This window comes from Symphodus melops (genome assembly GCF_947650265.1).
Source record: "Symphodus melops genome assembly, chromosome: 11".
NCBI classification, from domain to species: Eukaryota; Metazoa; Chordata; class Actinopteri; order Labriformes; family Labridae; genus Symphodus; species Symphodus melops.
This window is the reverse complement of record NC_136701.1, coordinates 13,327,105-13,352,623: the sequence shown is the minus strand read 5'-3', so window position 1 is coordinate 13,352,623 and position 25,519 is coordinate 13,327,105. Positions and strand designations below refer to the sequence as shown.

The 25,519-nt window shown below is 42.6% G+C and overlaps 1 protein-coding gene across 2 annotated transcripts in view; it reads left to right on the top strand.

The window, feature by feature from the left end:
• The first annotated feature begins 8,954 nt into the window (after window positions 1–8,954).
• Window positions 8,955–25,519, top strand: part of clmpa (CXADR like membrane protein a) — a 54,822-nt gene continuing 38,257 nt past the window's right edge. For both annotated transcript variants that reach the window (XR_013780095.1, XM_079355695.1), the window contains exon 1: window positions 8,955–9,288. Coding sequence is in view for 1 of the 2 variants with exons in the window: in XM_079355695.1 (XP_079211821.1) it covers window positions 9,255–9,288 (34 nt within the window). In the remaining variant the exon portion in view is untranslated. The remainder of the gene's footprint in view (window positions 9,289–25,519) is intronic.

Sequence of the window (25,519 nt, the reverse complement as noted above, 5' to 3'; positions counted from 1 at the left end):
CCTTTGGGAAGTAGTGTTCTCCAGCTAGCTAAACCCGCCTCCATACCTCCCATTCAGCAACTCGAGCGCCTGAAGGAGCATTTAAGAAGGCAGAACAGAGACATAGAAGACCAGAGCGTTAAACAGTACTTAAGAGATAGGGGCTCTAGACAAAGCATCGGCCACAACATTATCAGAGCCTTTGATGTGACGAATGTCTAGACAATAGGACTGCAAATACAACATCCACCGCATCAGCCTGCGATTTGGGCAATGTATAGAATGTAAAAAGGTTATGGGGTTATGATCAGTGTACACAACCAGAGGAACGCTAGAGCCGACATAAACATCAAAATGCTGTAGAGCCCAGATGAGTGCGAGAGTTTCTTTCTCAATCACAGAATAGTTTAACTGAAATGAATTAAACTTTTTTGAGTAAAAACTCACGGGACGATCAACATCATCACCATCTGTTTGAAACAAGACGGCTCCGGTACCCACATCACTTGCATCCACGTGCAGTTTAAAAGGCCGATCCATGCGAGGAGCTGCGAGAACAGGCGGTGAACACAGAACAGACTTGACATTGTCAAAAGCTTGTTGACACAAGGAGGACCAAACAAACCGAACTTTTCCCTTCAAAAGATCAGTCAAAGGAGATACCACAGTGGAGAAATTTTTGCAAAAACTGCGATAATACCCAACTAAACCGAGAAAACGCTGAAGCTCTTTCTTCGTGGTGGGAACAGGATACTTCTCAATGGCGACAACTTTGTCCTGAACTGCACACACATTCCCCTGTCCCACGACTTTGCCAAGATAAGTGACCGTGGCTTTAGCAAACTCACATTTCGCCAGGTTCACGGTCAGTCGTGCATCCCTCAGACGATTAAACAGTTCCTTAATACGCCCGATGTGTTCCTCCCAATTATGACTATAAATTACAACATCGTCTAGGTACACAGCACACCCTTCCAGCCCTGACAACACCATGTTCATGAGGCGCTGGAAAGTCGATGGTGCATTTCGGAGTCCAAAACTCATTACAGTGTACGAATACAACCCGGAGGGTGTAATAAAAGCAGAAAACTCCTTAGCTCTTTGAGACAAAGGGACCTGCCAATAACCCTTCAGTAGGTCAAACTTACTGACAAAGCATGCAGAACCAACCTGATCAATACAATCTTCTATCCGGGGTAGCGGATAAGCATCGGGTTTGGTAACCCTGTTTACCTTGCGATAGTCCGTACAAAACCTCGGACTCTTATCAGACTTCTCCACCAGTAAACAAGGGGATGCCCAACTCGAAAATGAAGGTTCTGCTATTCCATTCTCAAGCATGTAGCTTATTTCTGCATCCATTACCTTTTTCTTCTCCTCAGACACCCGGTAGAAACGCTGTCGAATGGGCTGTGCATCACCTACATCTATGTCGTGCTCAATGAGATGTGTTTGACTCGGTGTATCACTAAACAACCCAGGATAACTGTGAATAAGAGCAGACAACTCAGCACATCTTTCTGCAGAGAGATGACCCAACAAGGACTCAAGATTACACAAGGTTTCAGAATTTTTCAGTCTACCACGCAACAAACTTTCATCCGGTGCGGTGACCCCATCATCCTCCCCTGCTGATAATGAACTCCCCACTGTTGCCGCTGCTGAAACAAGTTTGAACTCCCTAGCATAGTAAGATTTTAGCAGATTGACATGGCAGAGTTGAGTTGATTTCCTACGCTTTGGTGTGGAAAGGAGATAATTTTGGTCAGACACCTGACGCAGCACTGTGAAGGGTCCAGTAAATTTGGCCAGAAACGGTGAATGAGAAATCGGCAACAAGGCAAGGACCTGATCCCCAGGACTAAACAGTCGCTGTTCGGCTTTACGGTCGTAAAGGGACTTCATTTTACCCTGGGCAGACAACAGCTTTTCCTTAGCCATCTCCCCAGCTGAGTACAAACGATGCCTGAAACCGTTTACATACTCAAGAAGGCTAGGAGGAGGTTCAGATAGTGCGATAGCGTCATGCAACAGCGCAAGCGGCCCTCGTACGGTGTGCCCGAAAACAAGTTTATTTGGACTAAAACCGGTGCTTTCCTGCACAACTTCCCTGGCAGCCAATAGAAGCCACGGCAGCCCCTCCTGCCAATCCTGATTTAGCTCAACACAATAACTACGCAGCAATGATTTAAGAGTCTGATGGAACCTTTCCAAAACTCCTTGGCTCTGTGCATGATAAGCTGAAGACTGGTTATGTTGAACTTTTAACTGTTTTAACACTTGCAAAAAAAATTTTGATGAAAAGTTCGAGCCCTGATCACTTTGAATTACCTTTGGAATTCCAAAAATGGAAATAAACTGAGTTAGTGCTTTTACTACTCCCTTGGTATTTATGGAACGCAGTGGATACGCGGCGGGATACCTCGTGCTCTGACACATCACAGTGAGTAAGTAGCTACAACCAGATTTGGAACGTGGTAAAGGGCCAACACAATCAATGATCAGATACTCAAATGGCTGTGCGATCGCAGGAATGGGGCACAGAGGCGCAGGCCTAATGCTCTGATTGGGTTTACCGGTCATTTGACAGACGTGACACAATTTAATAAAGCGGGACACATCTTTCTTCAAACGCGGCCAAAAAAAATAACGCAACATATAATTATACGTTTTTCGAACACCCAGATGCCCCGACTGGTCATGTGCCGCCTTCAGGATGTCATCACGAAATCGCACAGGAACCACGATCTGGAATACTGGCTTACCAAGAAAGTCCTCCCCATGTGGCAACCATTTCCTCACCAGCAGCTTCCCCTGCAGCAGATAACCACTGGCAGAACTGTCTCCATCCATCGTAGACAGTACGGCATCAAACAAAGGACGTAAAGAGGAATCCACTCTCTGCTCTTCCACTAGATCAGTGCGAGAGACAGACAACAATGAGTCAGGAACAACAACAGAATTCTCCTCACTCACCTCTTTTACACTCTGCTCCAATTTCCCCTGTGCACAGCTCATAGCCCGTGTAACAGCACAAACTGAAAACACTTCCGGGAAACTTTGTGCACTCTCATCTGGGTTCTCAGTCACAGTGGGTGAAGCAGACACTATAGGAGGTGGTGGAACGTCAGGCCACACACGGTTACCAGCCAGGCCGTTCCCAAGGATGATGTCCACCCCTCCAATCGGCAATGCAGGCCGCACTCCTAAGACAACCTCCCCTTGTACCAAACCACAGCTGATCACAACAGAATGTAGTGGAACAGGTACAACGCTCAATCCCATACCTCGCATCAAAACAAAATCCCCAGTATCTGAATCCTCAGAAAAAGGTAATACAGAGCTCAAAATGTATGAGTCGTATGCTGCAGTGTCTCTTAAAATTTTTACTGGCCTGCTGATGTCACTCCCAGCCAGTGACACACGACCGTCAGACACAAAGGCCGAGAAACCTGAATCCTCCCAACTACTGGGTTTTCCACTCTTTGCCTGCGGGTGAGAAAAAACAGGGACAGGTTCAACAGACACAGCACAAACAGCAGAGTTACCCCGACCCCCGCTATTTGACCTTCTGGCATTAGCTTTAGGACAATCAACTCTCCAATGTCCTCTATCTTTGCAGAAATTACATACTTTAGAAGGGTCAAAGTGAGACTGGACATGTGTCACTTCATCCTGACCAGAATGAGAACTCTCCTCCCATCTAGCCGAGGAACGATACGTACCCCCTTCAGTCCGGACCCTGAAGTCACGACCACCTCTGTGCGTCAGCACATACTCATCGGCCAGCGCAGCAGCCTCGGCAGCAGTCTTTACCTTATGCTCGCTGATGTAAACCGCAATGTGGCCAGGTAAAGAATTTTTAAACTGCTCCAACACAACTAAATCACACAACGCAGCATAAGTGTCAATATGTAAAGCATTACACCACCGGCTGAAAAAGGTAACAAGATTTCTAGCGAACTCTACATGAGTCCGTTTGTTCGACTTCTCCCATGTCCTGAACTTTTGACGGTAAGCTTCAGGAACTAACTCGTATGCCTTTAGCACAGCATCCTTCACCGTTAAGTAAATCTTGCTCTCCATCACTGTAAGTGCAGAATAAGCCTCTTGAGCCCTACCTGTTAGTACACATTGCAATAACAAAGTCCGTTCAGAATCAGACCACTCCCTGCTCTCGGCTACCCGCTCAAATAATGAAAAAAAAATATCAGGGTCCCTCTCACTAAACTGAGGAACTAACCGCAGATTACTGCCAACATCAAAAACAACAGATCTACCTGAGGCGTCAGAGGCCTGACTACCATTCCCAAATGTGAAACTCAACCTCCGCTCTTCAATCTCAAGTCTTCTGATCTCTGCCTCTCCCCTCAATTTCTCCACGGCCAGCTTCTCCATTTCCGTTTGCAAGAGCAGCAACTCTTTCCTCTGCTCGAAAGTCAGACCAGCATCGCTACTTATCACCATGCCAACAACCCTCTTTTCAGTTTTGAGAATACCCATGTCGGTCAAATTTGCTTTTAAAATGCCTTTAATGTTTTCCTTCATTCTCTTATCACCAATATCCAAGTTGAAGTGATCTGCTATCTTGATCAACTGCTCCCGTGAACAGCACTCAAGCAGCTCCTCTGACGGCGCACTCAGAAACTCTTCCACACTGCCCATGTTCAAAACATTCACTTGTCTACACACAGTCTTCTACTCACGAGAAACCCGACTAATGGCCACCCAGCTCACGCAGCCCTTTACACAGCCTGGACGTCACCGCAGCTTCTCGTCCCTCTAACTGCCTAACAAAAACTAACTAAGCTCCCCCCTAGCGTCTTCAGATGCTACTTGTGATGGGTATTTATGCACTTTATCCCGCAAGCCCGGCAAAGCAACCAGTAATTGGCGACTTCACCGCAACCTCGGACGTGCTCCCGAGCTGTTAGCTCCAACCACTTTCACACCACTTCTACCACCCACCTCACGAACTCCATATGGGAATCCGCGCTAAACCTTACAGGGACAGAAACCATCGGCAAATGTCAGCACTGCACCGGAATACATAACTCACTGCCAAAAAATAAACTCACATTAAACCTGGCGACCCCGACAACACCCACCGCTGTCTACGCCATTCAGCTCCGTGCCACCTCAAAACGTAACTGCACAGGTCAACGCTACTTCCTCACTCTTGATTGCGCAACACCCGACTTCATTCAGAAAAAGGAAAAACTCCGCCCATCAGGCCCTTTACCTGAGCTGCGGAAAATCTAGTAGGACAATTTCCCGGACGAGCCCCCATCTGTTACAACCCGGCTCTCGGCCGCAACAAGAAACATGAACCTGGACACGATTTCTGCTCAGAACGCAATCACGTTTATTCACATCCAGCCAAACTCGTGTCATCCAGCCATACAGCCACACATCTGCGCCACCACGTTCCCACGGTCCCGTTGTGCGGTCTTCAGAGAGAGAGAGAGAGAGCGCCATCTTTCCTCAATCGCTTTTATGGAGGAAGACTACTCTGGTCCCAGGTGCAGCACATCCACTGATTACGAGCCCGCCTCCTGGAACCTGCAACAGAATATAACCAGCAGCACAGGAACACCAACTGGTGTGGAGGGGTCGTCACAACAACATTTCAATGATTGTATTTTTTTTTTTATTTGTTATGAATTGAATGTTTGAATTGAAACATTGAATGATGAAGAAAATTGAATGATTACATGTGTATATCTTTATGTAGGTATATGACTGGTAACATGATTGGAGGAGTGGAAACATAAAGCTTCTGAACAATCTGTATTTAGAGTTTTTTGTTATTTTCATATTGCCCGTTTCTGTTTTTCACAAAAAAAATTCCTCAATAAAAAGAGGAGGAGAACAGTGAGTTAATCAAAGATACATATTTATTTTTCACATCTGATATTGAATTATTGTCAGATAATTTTGCGCTTGAGATCTGCAGGGTGTAGACTGTAGAAGGTGTCTGCCCTATGCAAATACTGGAGGTGTCATAATTTAGTTTTGAATCTGAGTTTTGATTTTTCGTCTTGTTTAAGTTCTCATTTCCTTTGTGTGTTTCCCTGTTTTAGTGTTTTTGTAGTTTGGTGTTTAGTGTTTCTTAGTCTTTATTGTTTCGTGTTTTATTTTGTAATATCTTGTTTAACTTGTGTTTTAAGTGTTCAGGTTTTACTTCAGTTTTCGTCATTGTTTCTGTCTTGTGTTCTTTGCTCCTCTGTGTGTTTCCCTCCTGTTTGATTGCCCTGATTGTTCTCACCTGTGTAACCATTCTCACCTGTGTTTGATGACCCCTGTGTCTATTTAGTCTCTGTGTTTCTTCCTCTCTTTTTCAGTTCATTGCTTTTCCTGTACTAGATGTTTCCTTGTGTTGCCTGCTCCTGTGTTTTTAATTTTTGGATTTTGTTTTGTGAGTGAGTTTTGTTTTTCCTTTTTAGTTTAAATAAGTAAACTAAAAAGTAGATTAAATAAGCCAAGACTGCGTTGACTGACGATGTGATCTGAGGCTGGTGGGATGAAGAAGGTGATGAAACTGCTAAGACTTGATGGAGGTGGTGGAGGGTTGCTTTAATGATACCTCAGAATCACACAACATACCTTGATTTATTTGGTTGCATGATAAATTCAAACATGGAGTTCAGCCTAAGTTCAAGCAGGAAGACTGGTTATATCAGGGGTGTCAAACACCAGTCCTGCAGGGTTGACTTTTTCAGACTGTTAGATGTCTCCCTGCTCAAACGCAGCTGAATCCAATGAGCGACTCGTTATCGGGCTTCAGAGCTTGATGATGACACATGGTTTAAAGCAGGTGTGTTGGAGCAGAGAGACACCTAAAAGTCTCGGGTATCTGGCCCTCGAGGACTTGAGTTTGACACCTCTGGGTTATATTCTCTCACACATTTATTCAATTTCTTCTCTAACTCTTCCTCTGTCCCCCTACTCTGCTGATTCTGAGCGTTGACTCTTCAAGTAGTAATCCAACCCGACCCTGCCACAGCCTCTCTCAACCAAGCATCCTGCCGCTAACAAGAAAACCTGTTCCACAGTTAGTTGTTTAATTTCCCTTCGACCCTCCGCCACCCCCATCACCTCCATTCCAGTTAAGCAGAGTTCAGCCTCAGAAACCCAAGAGCTCAAGGTGCCAGTTCTCCGTTAGTCCAAGCCTATAGCAGCATATCTAGGAACAGGTCGACGTCTGTGATCAAAAAGGAAAGTTTTAAGTCTATTCTTAAGTGTGTCTGCCTCTCAGACCTTGACTGCAAAGATTCCAGAGAAGTGCCAGACAACTGAAATCTCTACCTCCCATAGTACATTTAGAGACCGTTAGCACCACGAGCAGACCTGCATTCTTGAAACGTAGTGTTCTCGAAGACTAGTCATGATGGAGTCTAATCCCTAGAGACTTTTCACGTTTGTTCTCAAAATTGTTCAATAAATATTTTCTTAATTCAAGACTGTCCTGATTGCAATATAATCAAGTAACTCAGTGACATGGAAAGTGTTCCTGTTAGCCACACTTCTTTGCTGCTATGGCGAGGTTGGAACAGGCCGTGCATGAAGGAGGACAACAAAGGATTGTGGGGACGGCTAGTTCAGTTGGTGGAGCAAAATATAGTTTGAGGCAGCAATAGGGACTTGGGTTGGGAACCAGGGGGTCGGCTGTTCAAGACCCGATGCAGACCAAAGTATGGAAGTTGCTCTGGTTGATGGAGACATGCCAGACTACTGAGGTACCCTTGAGCAAGGCATCAAACTTCCCCACCAGCTCAGGAGGTGCTTCCTGTGGGCTGCCACTGCACTCTCACATCTCATCGTTAATGCATGTTCCGGGTCCGTTTTGCCCGTGTGTGAGAAGCATGTCTCTAAAAAGAATATATTTAATTAAATTAAAAAAATAATCTGGTTGACTATTAACTTTACTTTGCTGTCTGCATGATTTACTTGTATATAAAATTATTTTAAGACAGTCTTCAGCCTCATTCCTGTCTAAATCCCTTTGTTGTTGAGATTGTTTTGTTTGCTGCTTTTTACCAAACCTTGAACTTTATTAAACATTTTACCCTCTTGAATCCATTATGTGCTTATCTTTGTGTCCATAGTCATACAAAATATAATAAAGAAATATAGTTAATGTTGGCTCTGATTTTGTCAGCTGTAGGAAGTGTTGACAATGTATGCATCAATCTGATCTGATACTATGTATAACTTAGCATTTACTACCTCTTTCCCTGATTTAGTGTTGATATACCTGCCCGCTCTTTGATATGCTCCTTGAGTCTGAATCACTCTGAACACGCTGTATCGAGATAGAACAGCATGCTACATTTTACATTTTAAGTGTTAATAATAATCCAAGCTCTTAGCAGGTACACAATTATGTATAACTTGTTTGATTATATGTTACCCACTGTGTGTGTGTGTGTGTGTGTGTGTGTGTGTGTATGATATTTTAAAGGTATGATATGGTTTAAGTCCCAAAGAAAAGCAGCACAAGGTTGCTGTATCGCTTGAAATCCTTGCTGTGTAAACAGCGCCCAGGTCTCTCCATCCCTCCGGTGATGTTTCTGTCCCCTGTCTCACACCTTTTCATCCCCTCTTCTTCTTTCCCACTGCCTCACAGGGTCACAACTCATTCGTGCAGTGAAAGAGCAATCAGCTGTTCTCTGTCACTGTGAAAGAATTACAGGAAAGGCTATTTTGTTTCTTTTTCTGGCAAATTGATCTGTCACTTGCACGGGTCATTTAAGATTGAATTACTCAGTGATCAACCATCATGTCTTTACTGCACACGACACTCAAAGCTGAATTTGAATGATCAAAATGTTTGATTGCATGCTATACACACAGAATTTTCTAAAAAAAAAAAAAAAATCTCATGTCAGTATGAACGTTAGAACAGAAATTGTAATTTGTGTCACGTATTTGTCTGTTTCTGCCCACGTCACCTGTAGAGGTCCCCCTTCCACCAGATGCACGCGCACCTTTGTTGCACCTCCTCCTCTGGCTCCAAGCAGCGGATCGCGGGGCAGGACGTTCTCAGAGGAAACACCCGCAAGAGCTGAGGGTGAGCTCAAGGAGAGAGTCACAGAGGATGCTGCAGCTGACGCGCGTGGACGGAAACTGCGTGGTGCGCGAGTGACACGCAGGGCTCTTCACTGCTTCTCCACCACCATAGTCTACCTATTGTGAAGTCCGTCCGGTTTGTCTCAGAAACCTCCGCGGTCCCCCTGCTTTTCTGCGCGGGTTTGTCCTTGCTGCATGCCGGGATGCCCACCGCGCCTCTCCTCGCGCTCTTCTCCGGTAAGTTCCTCCGCGTGCACCGCTGCTGAGCTCAGCTGAAAAACTGTGTGGTGTGTGTGCGTTCGTGCGTGTGTGTGTCTGTCTCTCCTCCACTTCAGCTTTCAGCTCAGTGCAGTCTTTAAAAACTGTTTTGGAACAACTTCCATGTTGTGCAGGTTCAAGCTCCCTCTGTGGATAAAAGCGGTTCATCTGATGTTGTAAAGATCTTGACAAGACTGGTCTGTGTGGATGTGTTTTGAGACATCTTTAGTAGTCACAGCATGTCTGCATGTCACAGCAATGAAACATTTGTGATATTTCTGAACAAGCTTTGGGAATCCTTGGGGGCTTTGGGCTTGGTTGATAACCTGGAATGTTCAGGGTCCATGTCAACATACGGTGATAAAGAACATGTTCGCTACTTGTCTTTGGGTTTGGCTGGTTCAGGATGAGAGGTGGGTGCACCAATTGTAAAAATCTGTCATGATACTAACACTATGTTTACGATGAGAATGTACAAATGTTTTTTTCATCCCTTCTTTGTAACTCCTTCTGTCTATTTTTCAAATGAGCTACATGCTGGATGTAATTAATATGTCCTTAGTCCCTCCTCTTGAGATGTCACTGGAGCACGATTTACAAACATGTTAGTGGTCTTTCCTGGGACGGTATAACACTTAAAAAACATTCTTATTCACATTCGACCATGAAAACTAATTTGCCACATGGGAGAGTTCTGCCCTGTGAAAAATCTCTTCTTCATAGAGTATAGGCTACATGATACCTCCATTCAAATTGACTTTTTGAGCAGTCATTTTATTTTTTATTTTTTTTTATAAATAAAGCTTGCAATAGTTCTGATCAAGTTCTTATAGATCTCTCCTTTCTCCCTGATCAGACACTCATTTAGAAGTCATTTATTTTAGTGACCAAACTGAAGCTCAGTGTTTAACAACATTCTCTTGCTGCTGTCTCCTGCTCAGTTTTTCTGGTGATTGGATACTCTTCCTCACACAGTGACAGGGGCTTAGTGATTTACAATGTGATAGGAAGGTATAAACTCAAAGGATTGATTAGCGTGATTATCTGAAGATGTCTGCCAGATGGCAGCCGAGAGAAGCCGGGAAGTCTGTTGTTTGTGACCGTCAAAGGAAGCTAACTAATAATTCACGATTCCAACAGTTGCTCTACTGCTGTTACTGATACCTCTATGACCAGTAAAAATGTAAAGTAGCGCTGAACAGATTACTCAGATATAGACATGACCAAGTCATGTTTAGTTTGGGCCTCTGGCCCCTTATTGACAAACCGAGCCACATAGCCAAAGAAAGTGCCACACTTATTGATAACATTTTTACCAATGCTCCTTTTCAAGCAACAAGTGATTTGCTTTTAAGTGACATCAGTGATCATCCTCCTATTTTTGTAATAGTACATCATTTTAATACTAAATGTTCAGCAGCAAACCTTGCGCTTTAGTGAAAAAACTCTACATTTTAAAAGATATATAATAACATTGTCCTATTAGAAAATGCAGGGTGATAGATACTATAAACATAAAGGAAAACCATGGATGAAAACAGGTCTGCCTCAATTTTCAAAAAGTTTAGAGAAGTTATTTGTGAAACAATAGAACCTGTTCATTTGTAAAATTAAATTGCTGAATTAAAACCAGCATGGATTTCGGGAGGGGGAAAATCACTACTTATACAGTAATGCAAATGGTAGAAGAAATAGTTTTTGTTGTGTTCTATTGGGCTTTATTGACCTGCAGAAGGCTTTTGATGCTTAAGATCACAGACAGTTATCGAACAAAAAGAAGAAGAAGAAGAATGGGTTACACAGTGTTGTATTTTCTTAACTGGAAAGTCATTTGGACAGTAAACAGCGGTGTGTACAAATACATAATACAGTGCCAGGAGGATTTAGGAAGGTTATCTGTGGAGTGCATCAGGGATCAGTGATTGGTCCAAAACTGTTTATACATCAATTATATTTGCAGTGCTGCTTTTTTTTAAATTCACAGTTTTTGCAGATGGCTCTGGTTGAAGTGTAAAATAGCTTTTGTGTAGCACTCAAAGGGACTGGAATTTCTCAAAACTTGGTTTGATGTTAAGAAATTGTCTCTAAACAAATAACAAAAACGAAGTTAATTTCTAGAGGAAACAGAAGAGAATGTTGTGCAAAAAAAATTAATATTAATGTAGAAACAGTTTTTGAGACAAAGTTACTTGGTGTTGTCATTGATCATAAATTAACAATGAAAAAACATTTCGACTAAAAGGGAATGGAGGAGATGTCAAGGTCAATAGCAATCCTATGTAAATTGAGAGATAAAATACATTTTAAGGCCTTGCATGTCATTTATTGCTTACTTATGCTACCGCACATAGCTTACTTTGTAGAGTTATGGGGATTCACCTTTAAAAGAACTCTACATTTTTTTAAATAAGAGATTATTATGCTCACACAAATCCAGTTTTCTAAATTAAAATATGAAATTCAATGATTTGTTTGATTACAAAATAATACAAATGAGGTTTAAAGCAAAGTGTGAATATAAATACTCAAAGGCTAGAGGTCAATAAAGAAATCTGATAACATTATTACAGGTTACATGCCAGCGAAGTAAAGAGTCCTTAAAAAATGTGGTCATAAACTTAAAAGTAATTTGTTTACTGATCAGGTCATAACCAATTGTATTCACCAAATAAGATTTTTGTCCTCAATGGGCTGATGTCTGTCAACTTGGCAGTTATTGGCTGAAACCGATGGACTATAGTGCATCATAGTTCGTATTAGATTAGAAGAGTTTATGTGGGAATGTACACCAAACTTTTCTAGCCTGAGAGAGGGAGGGAGGGAGCGATGGATCGATGCATTTTATTGATCCCAAGCTGAGAAATTGTGGAAAGAGAGGACTTGAAAACTGGAACAGTTACAGTTTAAATAAACGTTGCTGTTAGATCAGGAAAGTAAACTAGTTTTAACAACATTCCTTATCTGGTTTAACCTCTGGGTAACAGATTCTGCTGCTCTGTTTAAGTGATTTAAGTAAATGGACTTCTAACTACATGAAGCACTTTTTACACCACAGGTCACCCTTTCACACCACATTCACACAGTGATGGCAGAAGCTCCTATCTAATCTGTCATTCATTATTAACTAAGCCATTTGTATGCATTCATGAGAATCTAACGCATCAGCAATTTGGGGTCCAGTTAAAAAACAAAAACAAAAAAACATTCAGACATGTGACAACAGGAGCTGGGGATCAATCCCTGACCTTCTGGTTGAGAGATGACCAACTCTCTCACTGAGCCAAAGCCTGGGATTAAAGGGACATTAAAGTGACCTCCATGGAGTGTACACATGCAGCAGTGTCTCATCGTGTCTTTGATAAATACATCAGACATTTGTACAGAACAGCTGTTTTAGGAGAGAGTTGTGCAGGATCCGTTTTCTCTTCTTTTGGGGCGGCAGTAGCTCAGTCTGTAGGGACTTGGGTTGGGAACCGGAGGGTCGCCGGCTCAAGTCCCGGCACGGACCAAGTCCGGAAACTGGTCTGGTAACTGGAGAGGTGCCAGTCCATTTCCTGAGCACTGCCGAGGTGCCCCTGAGCAAGGCACCGAACCCCAAAAACTGCTCTGGAGCGCTCGCTGTGGGCAGCCCCCTCACTCTGAGACCTCTCCATTAATGCATGTCACTAGAACCCTGTTTGTGCATGAGTGTGTATCTCGGCCTATGTGTGCGTTAGACAGAGTGTAAAAACTGAATTTCCCCTCGTGGGATTAATAAAGTGTAAATTATTATTATTATTATTAACCAAGTTTGTCTCAATCATTGTCCATTTGTGTGATCACACTTTGGTTTCTTTGCTGATCTGGTATTGTGATTGCAATATTCTCGTAAGAAAATCTTCTCTTGCTTCCATTTACTGTCAAACATATCGCTCACTTTGAATGTTATCAGGTAATAGCATTAAAGGCTCTGTCGGTCGACTGCTATAAATCAGTTGGTCTGAAAGCAACCTGCATAGTGACAGTGCTGACTAATGTCAGAAATAACAAAACACTTTTCACACTAATGGTCTGCCTCGCAGTTGTACTGTAGGCCAACTGGATACAGAGACATCAGCTGCACACCTCATTGTCAGTTTAATTGTTTTGACCACCCAAAATAATCGTTTTATGCTGTTTTTTTAAGTCCCTGGAATATTCTTCAAACTAAAAGCTTTATATGTTCAGATTGTTACAGTGCCACAAAAAAACTCTTCTATGTCAATGTGAAAACATTCTATAAACATGTGTAATGTGCCTGCTGTGCAAAGTTTGCTTCATCATCAGCCTATCGGCCTGTGTGTGTGTGTGCGTGTGTCTGTGTGTGTGTGTGTGTGTGTGTGCGTGCGTGTGTGTGTGCACATGTGCTGTGACATCAAATCAGTCCAGTTGTCCAGGGGTGATGAGGGGGTTCGTTAGTTGCATTATGGGAGTGAGTGAGACGGGCCGGGTTGTAGCTGATGGCAGTGCCTATGTCCTCTCTGCTGCAGAAAAAAGAAATCTCCCTTCTGACACATTACAATCAGCTGAATGAACGAAAAAAAAGCCAGCACTAGCCTTTCACTATTTATGAAAACTGTTTCTTTAAAACACATCAACAGTTTATTACATATTATATGGAAATGTGGATTATTACGCAATGCTTTCATCCTTCATGTTTTATATCCCTTAAGTCTGTGTCATTTCAAGTCAGGGAATAATAGATTTTTGAGTCATGCCTTTGAAATGCGAAAATTTGCCTTTTTTTTATTTTTATTGAAAAGCATTTAGCTAAACACACAAAACCAGAAGTTTTCTGTACTCTTTTTGAAGTCTTATTAAATATGTTTCATAGTTTGATCTACAATAACATCATAGTGTCTTCATAGGTATTTTCGTCTAATCTGCTGCCTTTAACTTCAAACTTTAAATGTCTTATACTCTTAAAATCTCTTCACATTATGGTCATTTAGTCATGTCACTATAGGGATTTATGAAGAGTTAGATCACACATGAATTAAAAACAACAACATGCAAACTGTAGATTACTTTGGCTCTCTCAGGCTGATTTGCTGTTCAGTCATTATCCGTTTTGTCACAATGTTGAGAAAGTGATTGGATATATAACCATGAAGTCTGTAACGTTTGTAATTTTGAAGTTTACTGGATCCTCTATGCATTCCCTTTTCTGACTTCCTTTGGAGTTTGACCAGTAATGTTTAATTAATAAATCTGATAGTTAAATAACTGTGAAAACCATTACCTAATTGTTTCAGTAATCATTGAACCATTAACATAGTCGTTAGTTGCAGCCCTTTATGTAACTCTGGCTTTAAAACTTTAACCTGAAATCAGTATGTGTCCATCCCTATGAGGATTTTGACTGTTAAATGATAATGTGTGGTGGAGGTGTTCTGTCTTTATAGGTAACATTTCAGGTATACATACCTGGGCCTGCTGGTTGTGCTAATGTTGTGATCAGCCTGCAGATGTTCTGACCTTCAATATAAAAGTAGCACAGAGTCTTAGGCACAATCTAACCATTTACAGATTCTTATGACACTTTGTTGCCCACACAAAAAAAAACTGCAGATGCAGTGTGAGTCAGAGTGACTGATGTCCTGATGGTGTCAGACTGAGCAAAGGATTTGTGCAGGATGTATGAGTGAAGCGATGAATACGAGGAGAGGGTGTGTGTCTTTGTGCTGGACAACTCTGCTGCTCTCCTTCTCCCTCTTCACACTCTATTTTTAGAACTCTTCCTCTGTGACCTTTATGTTGATGACCATTATTCTGTGCCTGTGAGATCCTCAGAGCTGTGTGTGTGTCTGTGTGTCAGGTGCTGTAACCGTCTCTATATTTAGAGGAAATGACCAGCGGCAGCCACACGATCTGTCAGTGTGGAGATGACAGAAGTCTCCAGAGCCAGAGGTGACCATGTGACAGCACTCTGGACTTAAATCTTAGGCAGCCCCCACCCACCCCACCCCACCCCCCCACCTCTGCAGTGAGGCTCTGTAGGTGACTTTGACAACCACAGACTCATGGGTACCATGGCGTCTGTTCTTCTTTGGGATGTGGGACTGTTCTTTGGCCCAGGTTCACACCCGACCTTTTCTTTGTTTTACCAGGATTCTGTCTTCAGTTTGAAACTAGGGCTGTAGTTAATCTTGGTCAATTGAAATGACACCAACACATCAACGAATCTATTGGTCAAACTGTATGTTACCCCATCTTTAGATCAACCAAACAAGTGACAGTGTAGTCAGTGCACTGTGGCTGGTTGTCTAAGTGAACTTAAAAATTAACCTAACAAGCTTTATCTTTATGACAGTGTTCTTCGAATCCCAGTTATGAATTACATGACAAGTGATGGTAACATACAGTATTACTCCGTGGGTTAGAGCTGTCAGTCTGTGGTAACACAAGCTTAATTGATCCATTGCAAAGAAGTCATCATAATGACTGGTCAATCACAGTTAAAACAGTGTTAAATCCTCCCCTTCTTTCTGGCGTTTGACTCTTAATGGTAATTTACTAAATTAACATGATGTGTTGACTCAGACTTGAAACTAGAGATTTGGATCATATGCTCATAAGGAAAATTACACTGAGGTAATAAACTTCTAATAGACTTCTATACAACCAGACTACTTTTTGTAACCACTTTTTGTAAAATGACCCTCTATACTGGACATTAGAAAGGATACCGGTGGTCACATCTTAAAAAAAATCTGCTCCATATTCAACCAGGAGATTTGGGGTTGTCTTTGGATCTCACTCAGTGTGTGTGTGTGTGTGTGTGTGTGTGTGTGTATGCGATTGTGCATGTGTTTGTGAGCTTTAATTAGCTGAACACAGCAGCAGGAGGTACTGTCTCGTCACTGAGCGCCTCCTCAACCATCTGACAAAAATTGCTGTGACAACGTCTACTCTCTCCTCTCTCACCCTTTTCACATCTTACACCTACCCCCACCACTCCCTTCCCCCTCACACAGTCCCTCAGTTCAAGCCTCACCATCGCTCTCTCTTTCTCTCGCTCTCATTTGGGAGCAGCTCCATAATCCATACACACTGCCGGCTGTGTGTATAGCAGCAGACAAACAGCTTGAGGCTTGTATATATCGCTCAGAGAGTGAACTTCTCACCAACACACACATCCAGCAGGAAAATCTGCTAATTACTTAATTTAATCACACACTTCGGTGTTTGTGTTTATCCACACCTGGTGAAACAACTTTCAGAGAACAAGAATTGATGTTTGTTTGCTTTCTATTGGTTTCATCTGAATATTGTTCATCCCCCCACATTGTTCAAACCTTGTACACGAGTTATAATATAGAGTGATGGAAAACTCTGCTGTTTGCATTATTGTAAAAGTTAAGTTGCCAGAATCCACACTAACGTGTTCTTCTGTTAAATATTAAACTGTCTGTCCTCTACACATCAGAGCTGGTGAGGTTTTCCTCTGAGTTCACACCCTAAGCTGCTCTCCACAGTGAAGTGGGAGAGTGATGGAGGCTCCGCCCAGCTGCTAAGAGAGGTTCTTTGTTTGAGTCCAGAGCGCTGTAATGGAAAGCAGATGTGCTTCATGTTTTCACTGAGACAAATGACCCTGATGTTAATTTTCAAAAATATTTTCCTTTTATATGAACTCCAGCAGATTTACAGGCTGTTTGCTCCTGCAGGAGTTCACAAATGAAGGAGTGCTGCAGGCAGAGCCCATGCTGATGCTGACCCTCTGATCATTAACACTCATCTGGATCACTGTGGACTCACAGCCCACAAGAGAGAGTGTGCGTGCGTGTGTGTGTGTGTGTGTGTGTGTGTGTGTGTGTGTGTGTGTGTGTGCAGAGGACATGCAGCGTTGTGGCCTTTGTGAATGACAGTATGTGGCACTGCAGGAAATGTAATGTATTCCTGTTTGTGTGAGAAGGCCTGACTGATGTTTGTGAGAGTGACACAGGAAATCAACAATATGTGATCAATGTGACAACTGAGCTGCAGGGTGTGTGTGCTGTCTGAAAACTTCTCCTCACACGTGTTCATACAAGGACAGGCAAATGGCAGACAGTCTAACAAGCTCTAATATGAGGACACCTGAAGAACTCCTGCTGTGTGTCTGCGTGATAATTGGTGTGTAATATTTACTGTACACTGTGGAGAGAGCCGCACAGTTGTTAAGTGTAAGTGAAGCAGCACACACTTACACTCCGTCCTGACAGTGAGCACAGCTTTTTGTTGCAGACATAATGAACAGACTTAGTCACGTCTATAGGAGCTTCATGAAGTGTGAGTGCTGTGAGACAATGCCGCCCTCCCTCCTTCTCATTTACTGACTCCCTTCTGATCCCTCCTTGTTTTTTTTTAATAAAGTCCTCTTCCCTTAGACCTTTATTTTTCTGATGTTTTCTTTATTTTTCTTGAAACACTTCTCCTCTGTAAATGTAGGTTAACATTTTAAAGCCGTGCCCCAGATCAGGGCTGCTCAGAGAGACTTTGTGCCAGGAAACACAGTCCCTTTTGTCTGAATATTGGAACAAAACCCCAGTGTCCTTTACAGAGCTCAGTATTCCATAATCCATTTCTGCCATTCAACCATATTCAATAAATATGTACATTTAATGGACAGATTCCCATGGCAATGGGCATCACTGCTTCAAAATGTAAAGGTAATCTTCACTGGCTTAGCCCCTCATATCAGAAAACAGCTAGTACATAATACACACAATTAAATTCATTCATAGAAAAGATAGTTTCACTAAAACATTTTTTGTAAACCAATGCTTTTGATAATTTTTTTCAAACATTTGGATTAAAAACATGTGTTCTACCTTCAATGTCTGTATGTTTGCAGCGAACCGCAGAGCTGCGAAGCTAATGAGCTGCTGAGCTGCATCCAATCACCGTCTGTTATAATGTAATTAGAGTGCATGTTCGTGGAGGGGAGATGTATTTCACTTCTTGAACATACATGGAGTAGAGGGAAATAGAAGATAGACTCTGCTGTTGTTCACTGTCTCCTTTCTTCACAGTAACCTGATTCCATGTCAGGCAGGCTAATTATTAGCTTGCAAGCTGCACAAAGTTGCTAACCAAGAAATGAAGAGAAATCTGCTTCACTTGAAGTTTGATTGTTTCTGCTCAATATTAAACAGCTAAACAATTTGTACTGCTGCCCTACCTCTCAATTTTACAGCATTGTGTCTGTGTGTGTTTAGCCTCATTTGCAAAACACAAACAGGCACATATTTCACCCTGACTTTTCCTGCCAGCCACGTAAAATTACTGTGTGAAGTTTGATGAGCCGATGTGTGAGCTAAGCAGGAAATATTCTGGAAAAAGAATGGGGTGATTTTGTTTATACCTCCAAACTGGTATGATTTTCATGTAAAAGGATATTTATTCATAGTTCTGCTAGCTAGTATTTTCTTTTGAACTTGTTTTTCTGTCAATATGTCCAATTACACGAATTTGATTACACATTGATTTACAGTAAAGAAAAACTAACTGTCATCATAGCATCTGACTCTACTTCATCCACCATCGTGGATATATTGTAGGCTAAACATAACACTTGGACTTCCCAGTGTCCTTTATCTTGTCCTGCCTCTTGAGGGAGGGAAATTTCAGGGTCGTCAGAAACCAGTCGAACTAAAAGATTCTCAGTTATTTAAAATGAAATAATCCATTTGTGATATTGATTTTGATAAGCTTTTATTTTTCTTACGTGAACCATATCTTCTTAGTCAGTGAAGCAGTTTCGCTAAAGTGACTAAAGTGAGTATTAAAGTGATCCTAATCCTACTTAGTGTTGAACTAGAGGATTTTTATGGATAAACTAAAGGGTCAGATTACTTGATATTTTCCCCATTATGTCATCTTTTTTTTCTTTGAAACAACCAGATTTCAGAAGGGCCCAGTTAGGACCATTTGGAACTGAGAAACTCAAATGAGATTACTGAGCTATGCTGTCCTGAAAATTTTCTAGAAATGTTTATAATGTTTGGGTGAAAAGGGCTTTTTATAGATCTATTCTATTCACACAAGAAGGTGGATAGGACACGTGAGAGTTTCCTCAAATGCATGTACAGCTACTGAAGATGTTCTGATAACATTACTTCATGCTCACACTGGTTCTGATTTTTAGACTATTGGCTGATAAACTACCTCCAAATAATAAAAAAGAAACATTATGAAGTAACCATATTTACACTATGCTGACCGTTGATCGAGAAAACCCTAATCAACCGTTGAAGAGCAGGCGGTTGCTTGGGATGCAGCTCAAATCAGTGTTTAATTATATCATATACCTTTGTAAGATTACTAGTCATGACAAACATCATTTCACAACACATTTGTAGTCCAGCAGCGAAAGGCTAACAATTGTATGTTGTAATAAAAAAACTAACCGATATAAACAATGAGTGAGTTACTAACTGTCATGAAAGCTTTTGGCCTCTTGTAAATGTTTGGATTAAATTCCATTGTCTTCTCCTTTTTTCTCCTTCTTCTTCTTCTGTTCCTTCAGTAGAAGTTAGGACAAATTGGAGGTTATTAGTAAGCTATATGTTTGGTGCAGGTGTTGTTTCCTTTCCTGTTAGCCAGTGTTATCCTCACTGGCTGTCCCTCTCTCGTCTATTCTAAGCCTTTCTACCTTGGTGCACATGCAGGCTGACAGCTAAACTGCAGTGTGCAAGAGTTTAATGTTACCCCTTCTGCTCTCAGAACTACCTTGGCTTTGTCTTCATTGTAAGGTGGCATTCAAGAAAATAAACGGGCCATTAAAGAGATCATGAGGAATTCCAATAAGCATCCACAGTGATCCACAGATTTTCCTGACATCAGAAATATTATATCAAAACTTTTAAGAACAAATGTGAACAATTTGTTGACTGTCTCATTTCACAGACCTGACACAACATGAATTCAGAATTGTAATACATCAGAATTATTTCAGAATCATTTCAGCATGTTCATTGTAATCATAAGTAAATCTGTTAATCTGGGTTCATTTTGCTGTCAGCTATTGTGTGACTTCTTGTTAGATTTAGTGAATTTCTCACTCGGCAGACAGATCGGCACGAGCTTCACAGCTGAAACAGAAGACTGGTAATTGGGGTCCAGCACAAAAATCCTGGTACTGATCCTCGTTAACAGGTCAACAAACTGAAACCTGTCAGGCCTTATGTCCCTGACACCCAGACACTACCATCGGACTGTGTCATCCCCACAACCATTGCCACCCTTCATTCAAATCCTGCCTGCACATTATCCCATATGCTCTTTAGTAAACGATTGTAAAAGATTGATTATGTAGCTGGAAGCAGCAGGAAAGTTCATCCAGATAAATTTTATGGAGGGGCGATTAACTCAGCTGTGAGAGAGTCCAGGTGATAATCTGAACACACCATGATGGAGATGGGAAAATATATTCAGTCTGTGTTTAACAAAAGTAAATAAACAATTGAATAACTCAAGGTGAATTCAAGAATGATCTTGTCTTGAAGATTACTCTGTGAGGACTTTCACTTTGGTTTCATTCGTTGTTATTCAACCTTTTATCTTGCTATCTAAGATTCTCTGGCTGCTTAGCCAGAAGCAATCAGAGAATAGAAGAGAAGAAACACTCCCCTCGTGACCAAAGCGATGCTTTACTGTCAGGAATGATCATTTTAATTGCTTTCATTAAAGAAAAAGGCTTATACACACTAGCCACCATCTACAGGCCACCAAAACCCTCCACCGTGTTCCTCAATGAATTTGCATCACTACTAACATCTGTTTGTGCCATGTCCCCCACTGTAATCCTCCTCGGCGATTTCAACATACACATCGACAATCCGTCCAACACCTTAGCTAACGACTTCACATCACTCCTGGACTGTCTCGGAATCACACAACATGTAAAGCTCCCAACTCATAACAAAGGCCACATACTGGACTTAATCTGCTGCACTGACATCACCCCCACCAACCTTGACATCATGGACTTCCCCATTACTGACCACAAAGCTGTACTTTTTGACATTCACACCCAACTTCACAAAGTCAAAGAACAACGGACCATCTCCTTCAGAAACATCAATCATATCAACACGACAAATCTCTCCACCCTGATCAGCTCCTACCCCAGCCCTCCCCTAGCATCTTCCCCTTCTGACTTGGTGACCCACTATAACAACTGTCTCTCCACTGCCCTTCAGACCATGGCTCCTCTGAAAACACGCTCAGTCTCCTTCAATCACACTGCTCCCTGGTTCACCCCTGCCCTACGCCAGCTCAAAGCCACAGGTCGTCAACTGGAGCGACTGTACAAAAAAACCGGACTCACCGTTCACAGCCAAATGTACTCGGACCACCTGCATCACTATAAGAATGCGCTTACTACTGCCAAATCTTCATATTATTCCAACCTCATCAACACTGCTACTGGCAGCAACAGAGCCCTCTTTGCAACAGTCAGCCACCTAATTCAGCCTCCTAAAATCCTCCCACCAGACATATCCACCGATCAGTGCACTGCTTTCCTGGACTTCTTCAACTCAAAAATCACTACCATTCACCAACAACTGGCATCATCCTGCACCTCCTCGATCCAACTTGGATGATCACTGCTGGCCAACCTCTCATCAGCTGCCTCTCTGACTTCACCCCAGTATCTGATCACACCATCTCTGAACTCATCCGCAAAGCTAAAACCACCACCTGCCAGCTTGATCCTCTTCCCACTTCCCTCGTCAAAGCCTGTCTGCCATCCATCTCTCCGATGATCACCAATATAATTAACTCCTCCCTCACCACTGGCATTGTACCCCCCACTCTCAAACTAGCTGCTATCACTCCCATCCTGAAAAAACCCGGCGCTGACCCAACTGACCTCAACCTCTACCGGCCCATCTCCAACCTCCCCTTCATCTCCAAAACACTTGAAAGGGTGGTTGCCGCTCAACTACAGTCCCACTTCAACACAAGCAACCTCCATGAACCCTTCCAATCCGGTTTCCGTCCAAAACACAGCACTGAAACAGCCCTAGTCAAAATCACCAATGACCTCCTCTGTGCAGCTGACTCCGGACTTCTGACCATACTCATCCTCCTCGACCTCAGCTTAGCATTCGACACTATTTCCCACACATTACTCCTGGACCGCCTGGCTGGCATTGGGATCACTGGTGCTGCACTCCGCTGGTTTACATCATACCTCACTGACTGCCAACAATTTGTGCAAATAAGGGACCACAAGTCTGGGTGTTCGGGTGTTTCACTGGGTGTTCCCCAGGGGTCAGTCTTGGGTCCATTACTCTTCATCATCTACCTCCTCCCCCTGGGCACAATCCTCCGCCATCATGGGATCCACTTTCACTGTTACGCCGACGACACACAGGTCTACATCTCCTCCAAACCCACTGCCACCACCCCTCCCACCTCCCTCATCACCTGCATGGAAGACATTCGGAACTGGATGAGCAGGAACTTCCTAAAACTCAACGGCAACAAAACCGAGGCCCTGCTCATCAGTTCCAAACCCACCCTCGCCAACTCACAACACACCCCAGTACCACCCATCATCATCGACGGTTTCCCTGTACCCTTCTCCCCCCCAGTCAAAAGCCTCGGCGTCATTCTGGACAGCACCCTCTCATTTGCTCCCCACATTAGAAACATCACCCGGACTGCCCTCTTCCACCTCCGTAACATTTCTAGACTGCGCCCATCACTGTCCCAGTCCAGCACCGAAATCCTAGTTCACTCATTTGTCACTTCCCGCATCGACTATTGCAATGCCCTCCTCACTGGACTCCCCGCCAAACTCATCAACAGACTGCAACTCATCCAGAACTCTGCCGCCCGGATCATTACTCGCACCACATCATCTGATCACATCACCCCCATTCTCATTCAACTTCACTGGCTCCCTGTACAATTTCGCATCAACTACAAAAACCTCCTCCTCACTTACAAAGCTCTTCACCACCTAGCCCCCACTTACCTCTGCGACCTCCTCCATCACTACAGCCCCTCACGCACCCTCCGCTCAACCTCTGCTGGACTGCTAGTCATCCCCACACCACGCCTCAGTACCATGGGTGCCCGAGCCTTCAGCTGCTCGGCACCCAGACTTTGGAACTCCCTCCCCCCCCACATACGACAGTCAGAGTCCATCTCCACCTTTAAATCCCAACTCAAAACCCACCTGTTTAAACTGGCATACTCACTGTAACTGTTCACTCCACACTACACCTGTCTTTTGTTTGTTTTTATGTTTGGTTTTAACCTAATGTATTGTTTTTATCCACTGTAAGGCGACCTTGGGTGGCTTGAAAGGCGCCATTAAATAAAATGTATTATTATTATTATTATTAGTTCTTACCAAAAGACCCTTGGGTAAACTATCCAGTAAGTGGTGAATTGTAGTTTAGTTTGTATGTGCAAATCTAGTTTTGACAACCTTAGAGCAGACATGGCCCTCGGTTCTGAACTAAAACTCTTCATGAATGAGTTTTCCCAGCATAGAGGTACAGAGAATGGATCTGAGTTTGGAGAAAATGCAGAGCTGTATGGAATTTACCTTTCCAGGAGTGAGCCAAGATGTGGTGAGAAACTGTCAATAGACATTAAATAAACTAGAATGTATTTTTATTGAGTTCAAGAAAATGTGCAGTCATCCAGGATTTGATGTCTCGATGACAGTTACTCAGGTCATTCAGTTTGTGGAAGTCGTTGGGCTCTAGGGTGAGGTAGATTTGTATATCATCTGCGTAGCAGTAAAAATAAATTTTGAAAAAATGTACTCTTTAGGGGTATCATATAATTTAGATGGAGAAGAGGATTGGACCAAGTATGGAACCTTGGAGGACACCACAGGACACAGAAGCAGTGGAAAAAGATTTTCTGAAAGCAGCTTAGAAAGGGTCACAAACTCTCAGGTAAATGTTTTTGCCTTTGATGTTCAGTTAGCAGATAATTAGACAAGTGAGTCATGCTTTCGCACATTCAAACCAGGACAAATGTATTAAGCTTAAAAATTAGCAACAGATAAAAAGCCTGTTAAAGTTTGTATGCTTGTAATCTGCCTTCTCCTTTTTCCCTCCAACTGATGTGGACTCGTATGCGATGAGCTTTAAAACAGAACACATTTTCATTTCAAGCCTTTGGAGTGTCACTTCTACCAGAGTTGCTAGATTTGTGTTGACATGTAAGAGCTGGTTAGGGACCATGCTTCATCCAGCTCTACTGATGGATCAGATTTTGTGGGGGTTTGGAGGGATAGTAATCCATGCTGCCCCCTGTATGATAAATCCTTAATGTTTCACTCTATGATGAAAGCTAACGTCACATAGTGAGAAAGAGCGGTCAAGGTTTTTTGACGGCTGTCAGTTTTTCCTCCTGGGAAGGGATTACAGCTGCTCAGGAGAGCAAATTAAGATGAAATATATGCAAGGAGAAATTACCTGAAAGTGAATTATTTAAACGTGTGAATGCAGTTTTAGATAAGGAGCAGTCATCTGTGATGTAATGGGTCCCTGGTGCACTTTGTGCTGTGTGATGAGCAGGCAGCTAAATCCAAGCAGAAACTATCAAGGAATGAGCGCTGCTTTTACAATGGACCTCTCTGAGTGTGTCAGTTATCATTATTCTGATATGGCTCAGATTCATTGTCTATCTGAATCCACCCTGTAGCTGCCTCTGTAGTCTGCACTGCTACGGATAATGTTGTGTGTCAGTACTGAATGAGGAGTAGGGGTGTGTGCTAAAAAAATAATTAGAATGTGTCTACTGGCGTCAATGATTGCAGATGAATTATTTGTGTTGGAGCTCTCTCTTTTTGATTTCCAAGAAGCATAAAAGCCATGACTTAAAACAGTCAGAATAGTTAGTCTTGTTTCCTCGCCTTTGTCAACAACATGGAAAAGAAACCTCATAAAATGATCAATTGTAGAGATGAAAACACACATGATGCTGTGTGTCAGTACTGACTGACTATGAGTAGCTATACGAAGCTCTTTAACTCCTTACACTAATCAGCTATCCTTTAAAACTGCTGATTTTCAAAGCAACAAAAAATGTATCACTGTCCTAAGTCCAGGATGGTTAAAAAATTAGCTGTTACTCATGGTCATAGGTTATAAATACTGTAACTCCACAGTGTTATTACAGTGTTACTCTATGGTTCAATGCATTCGATGGTACACATTTTATTTCTCACAAA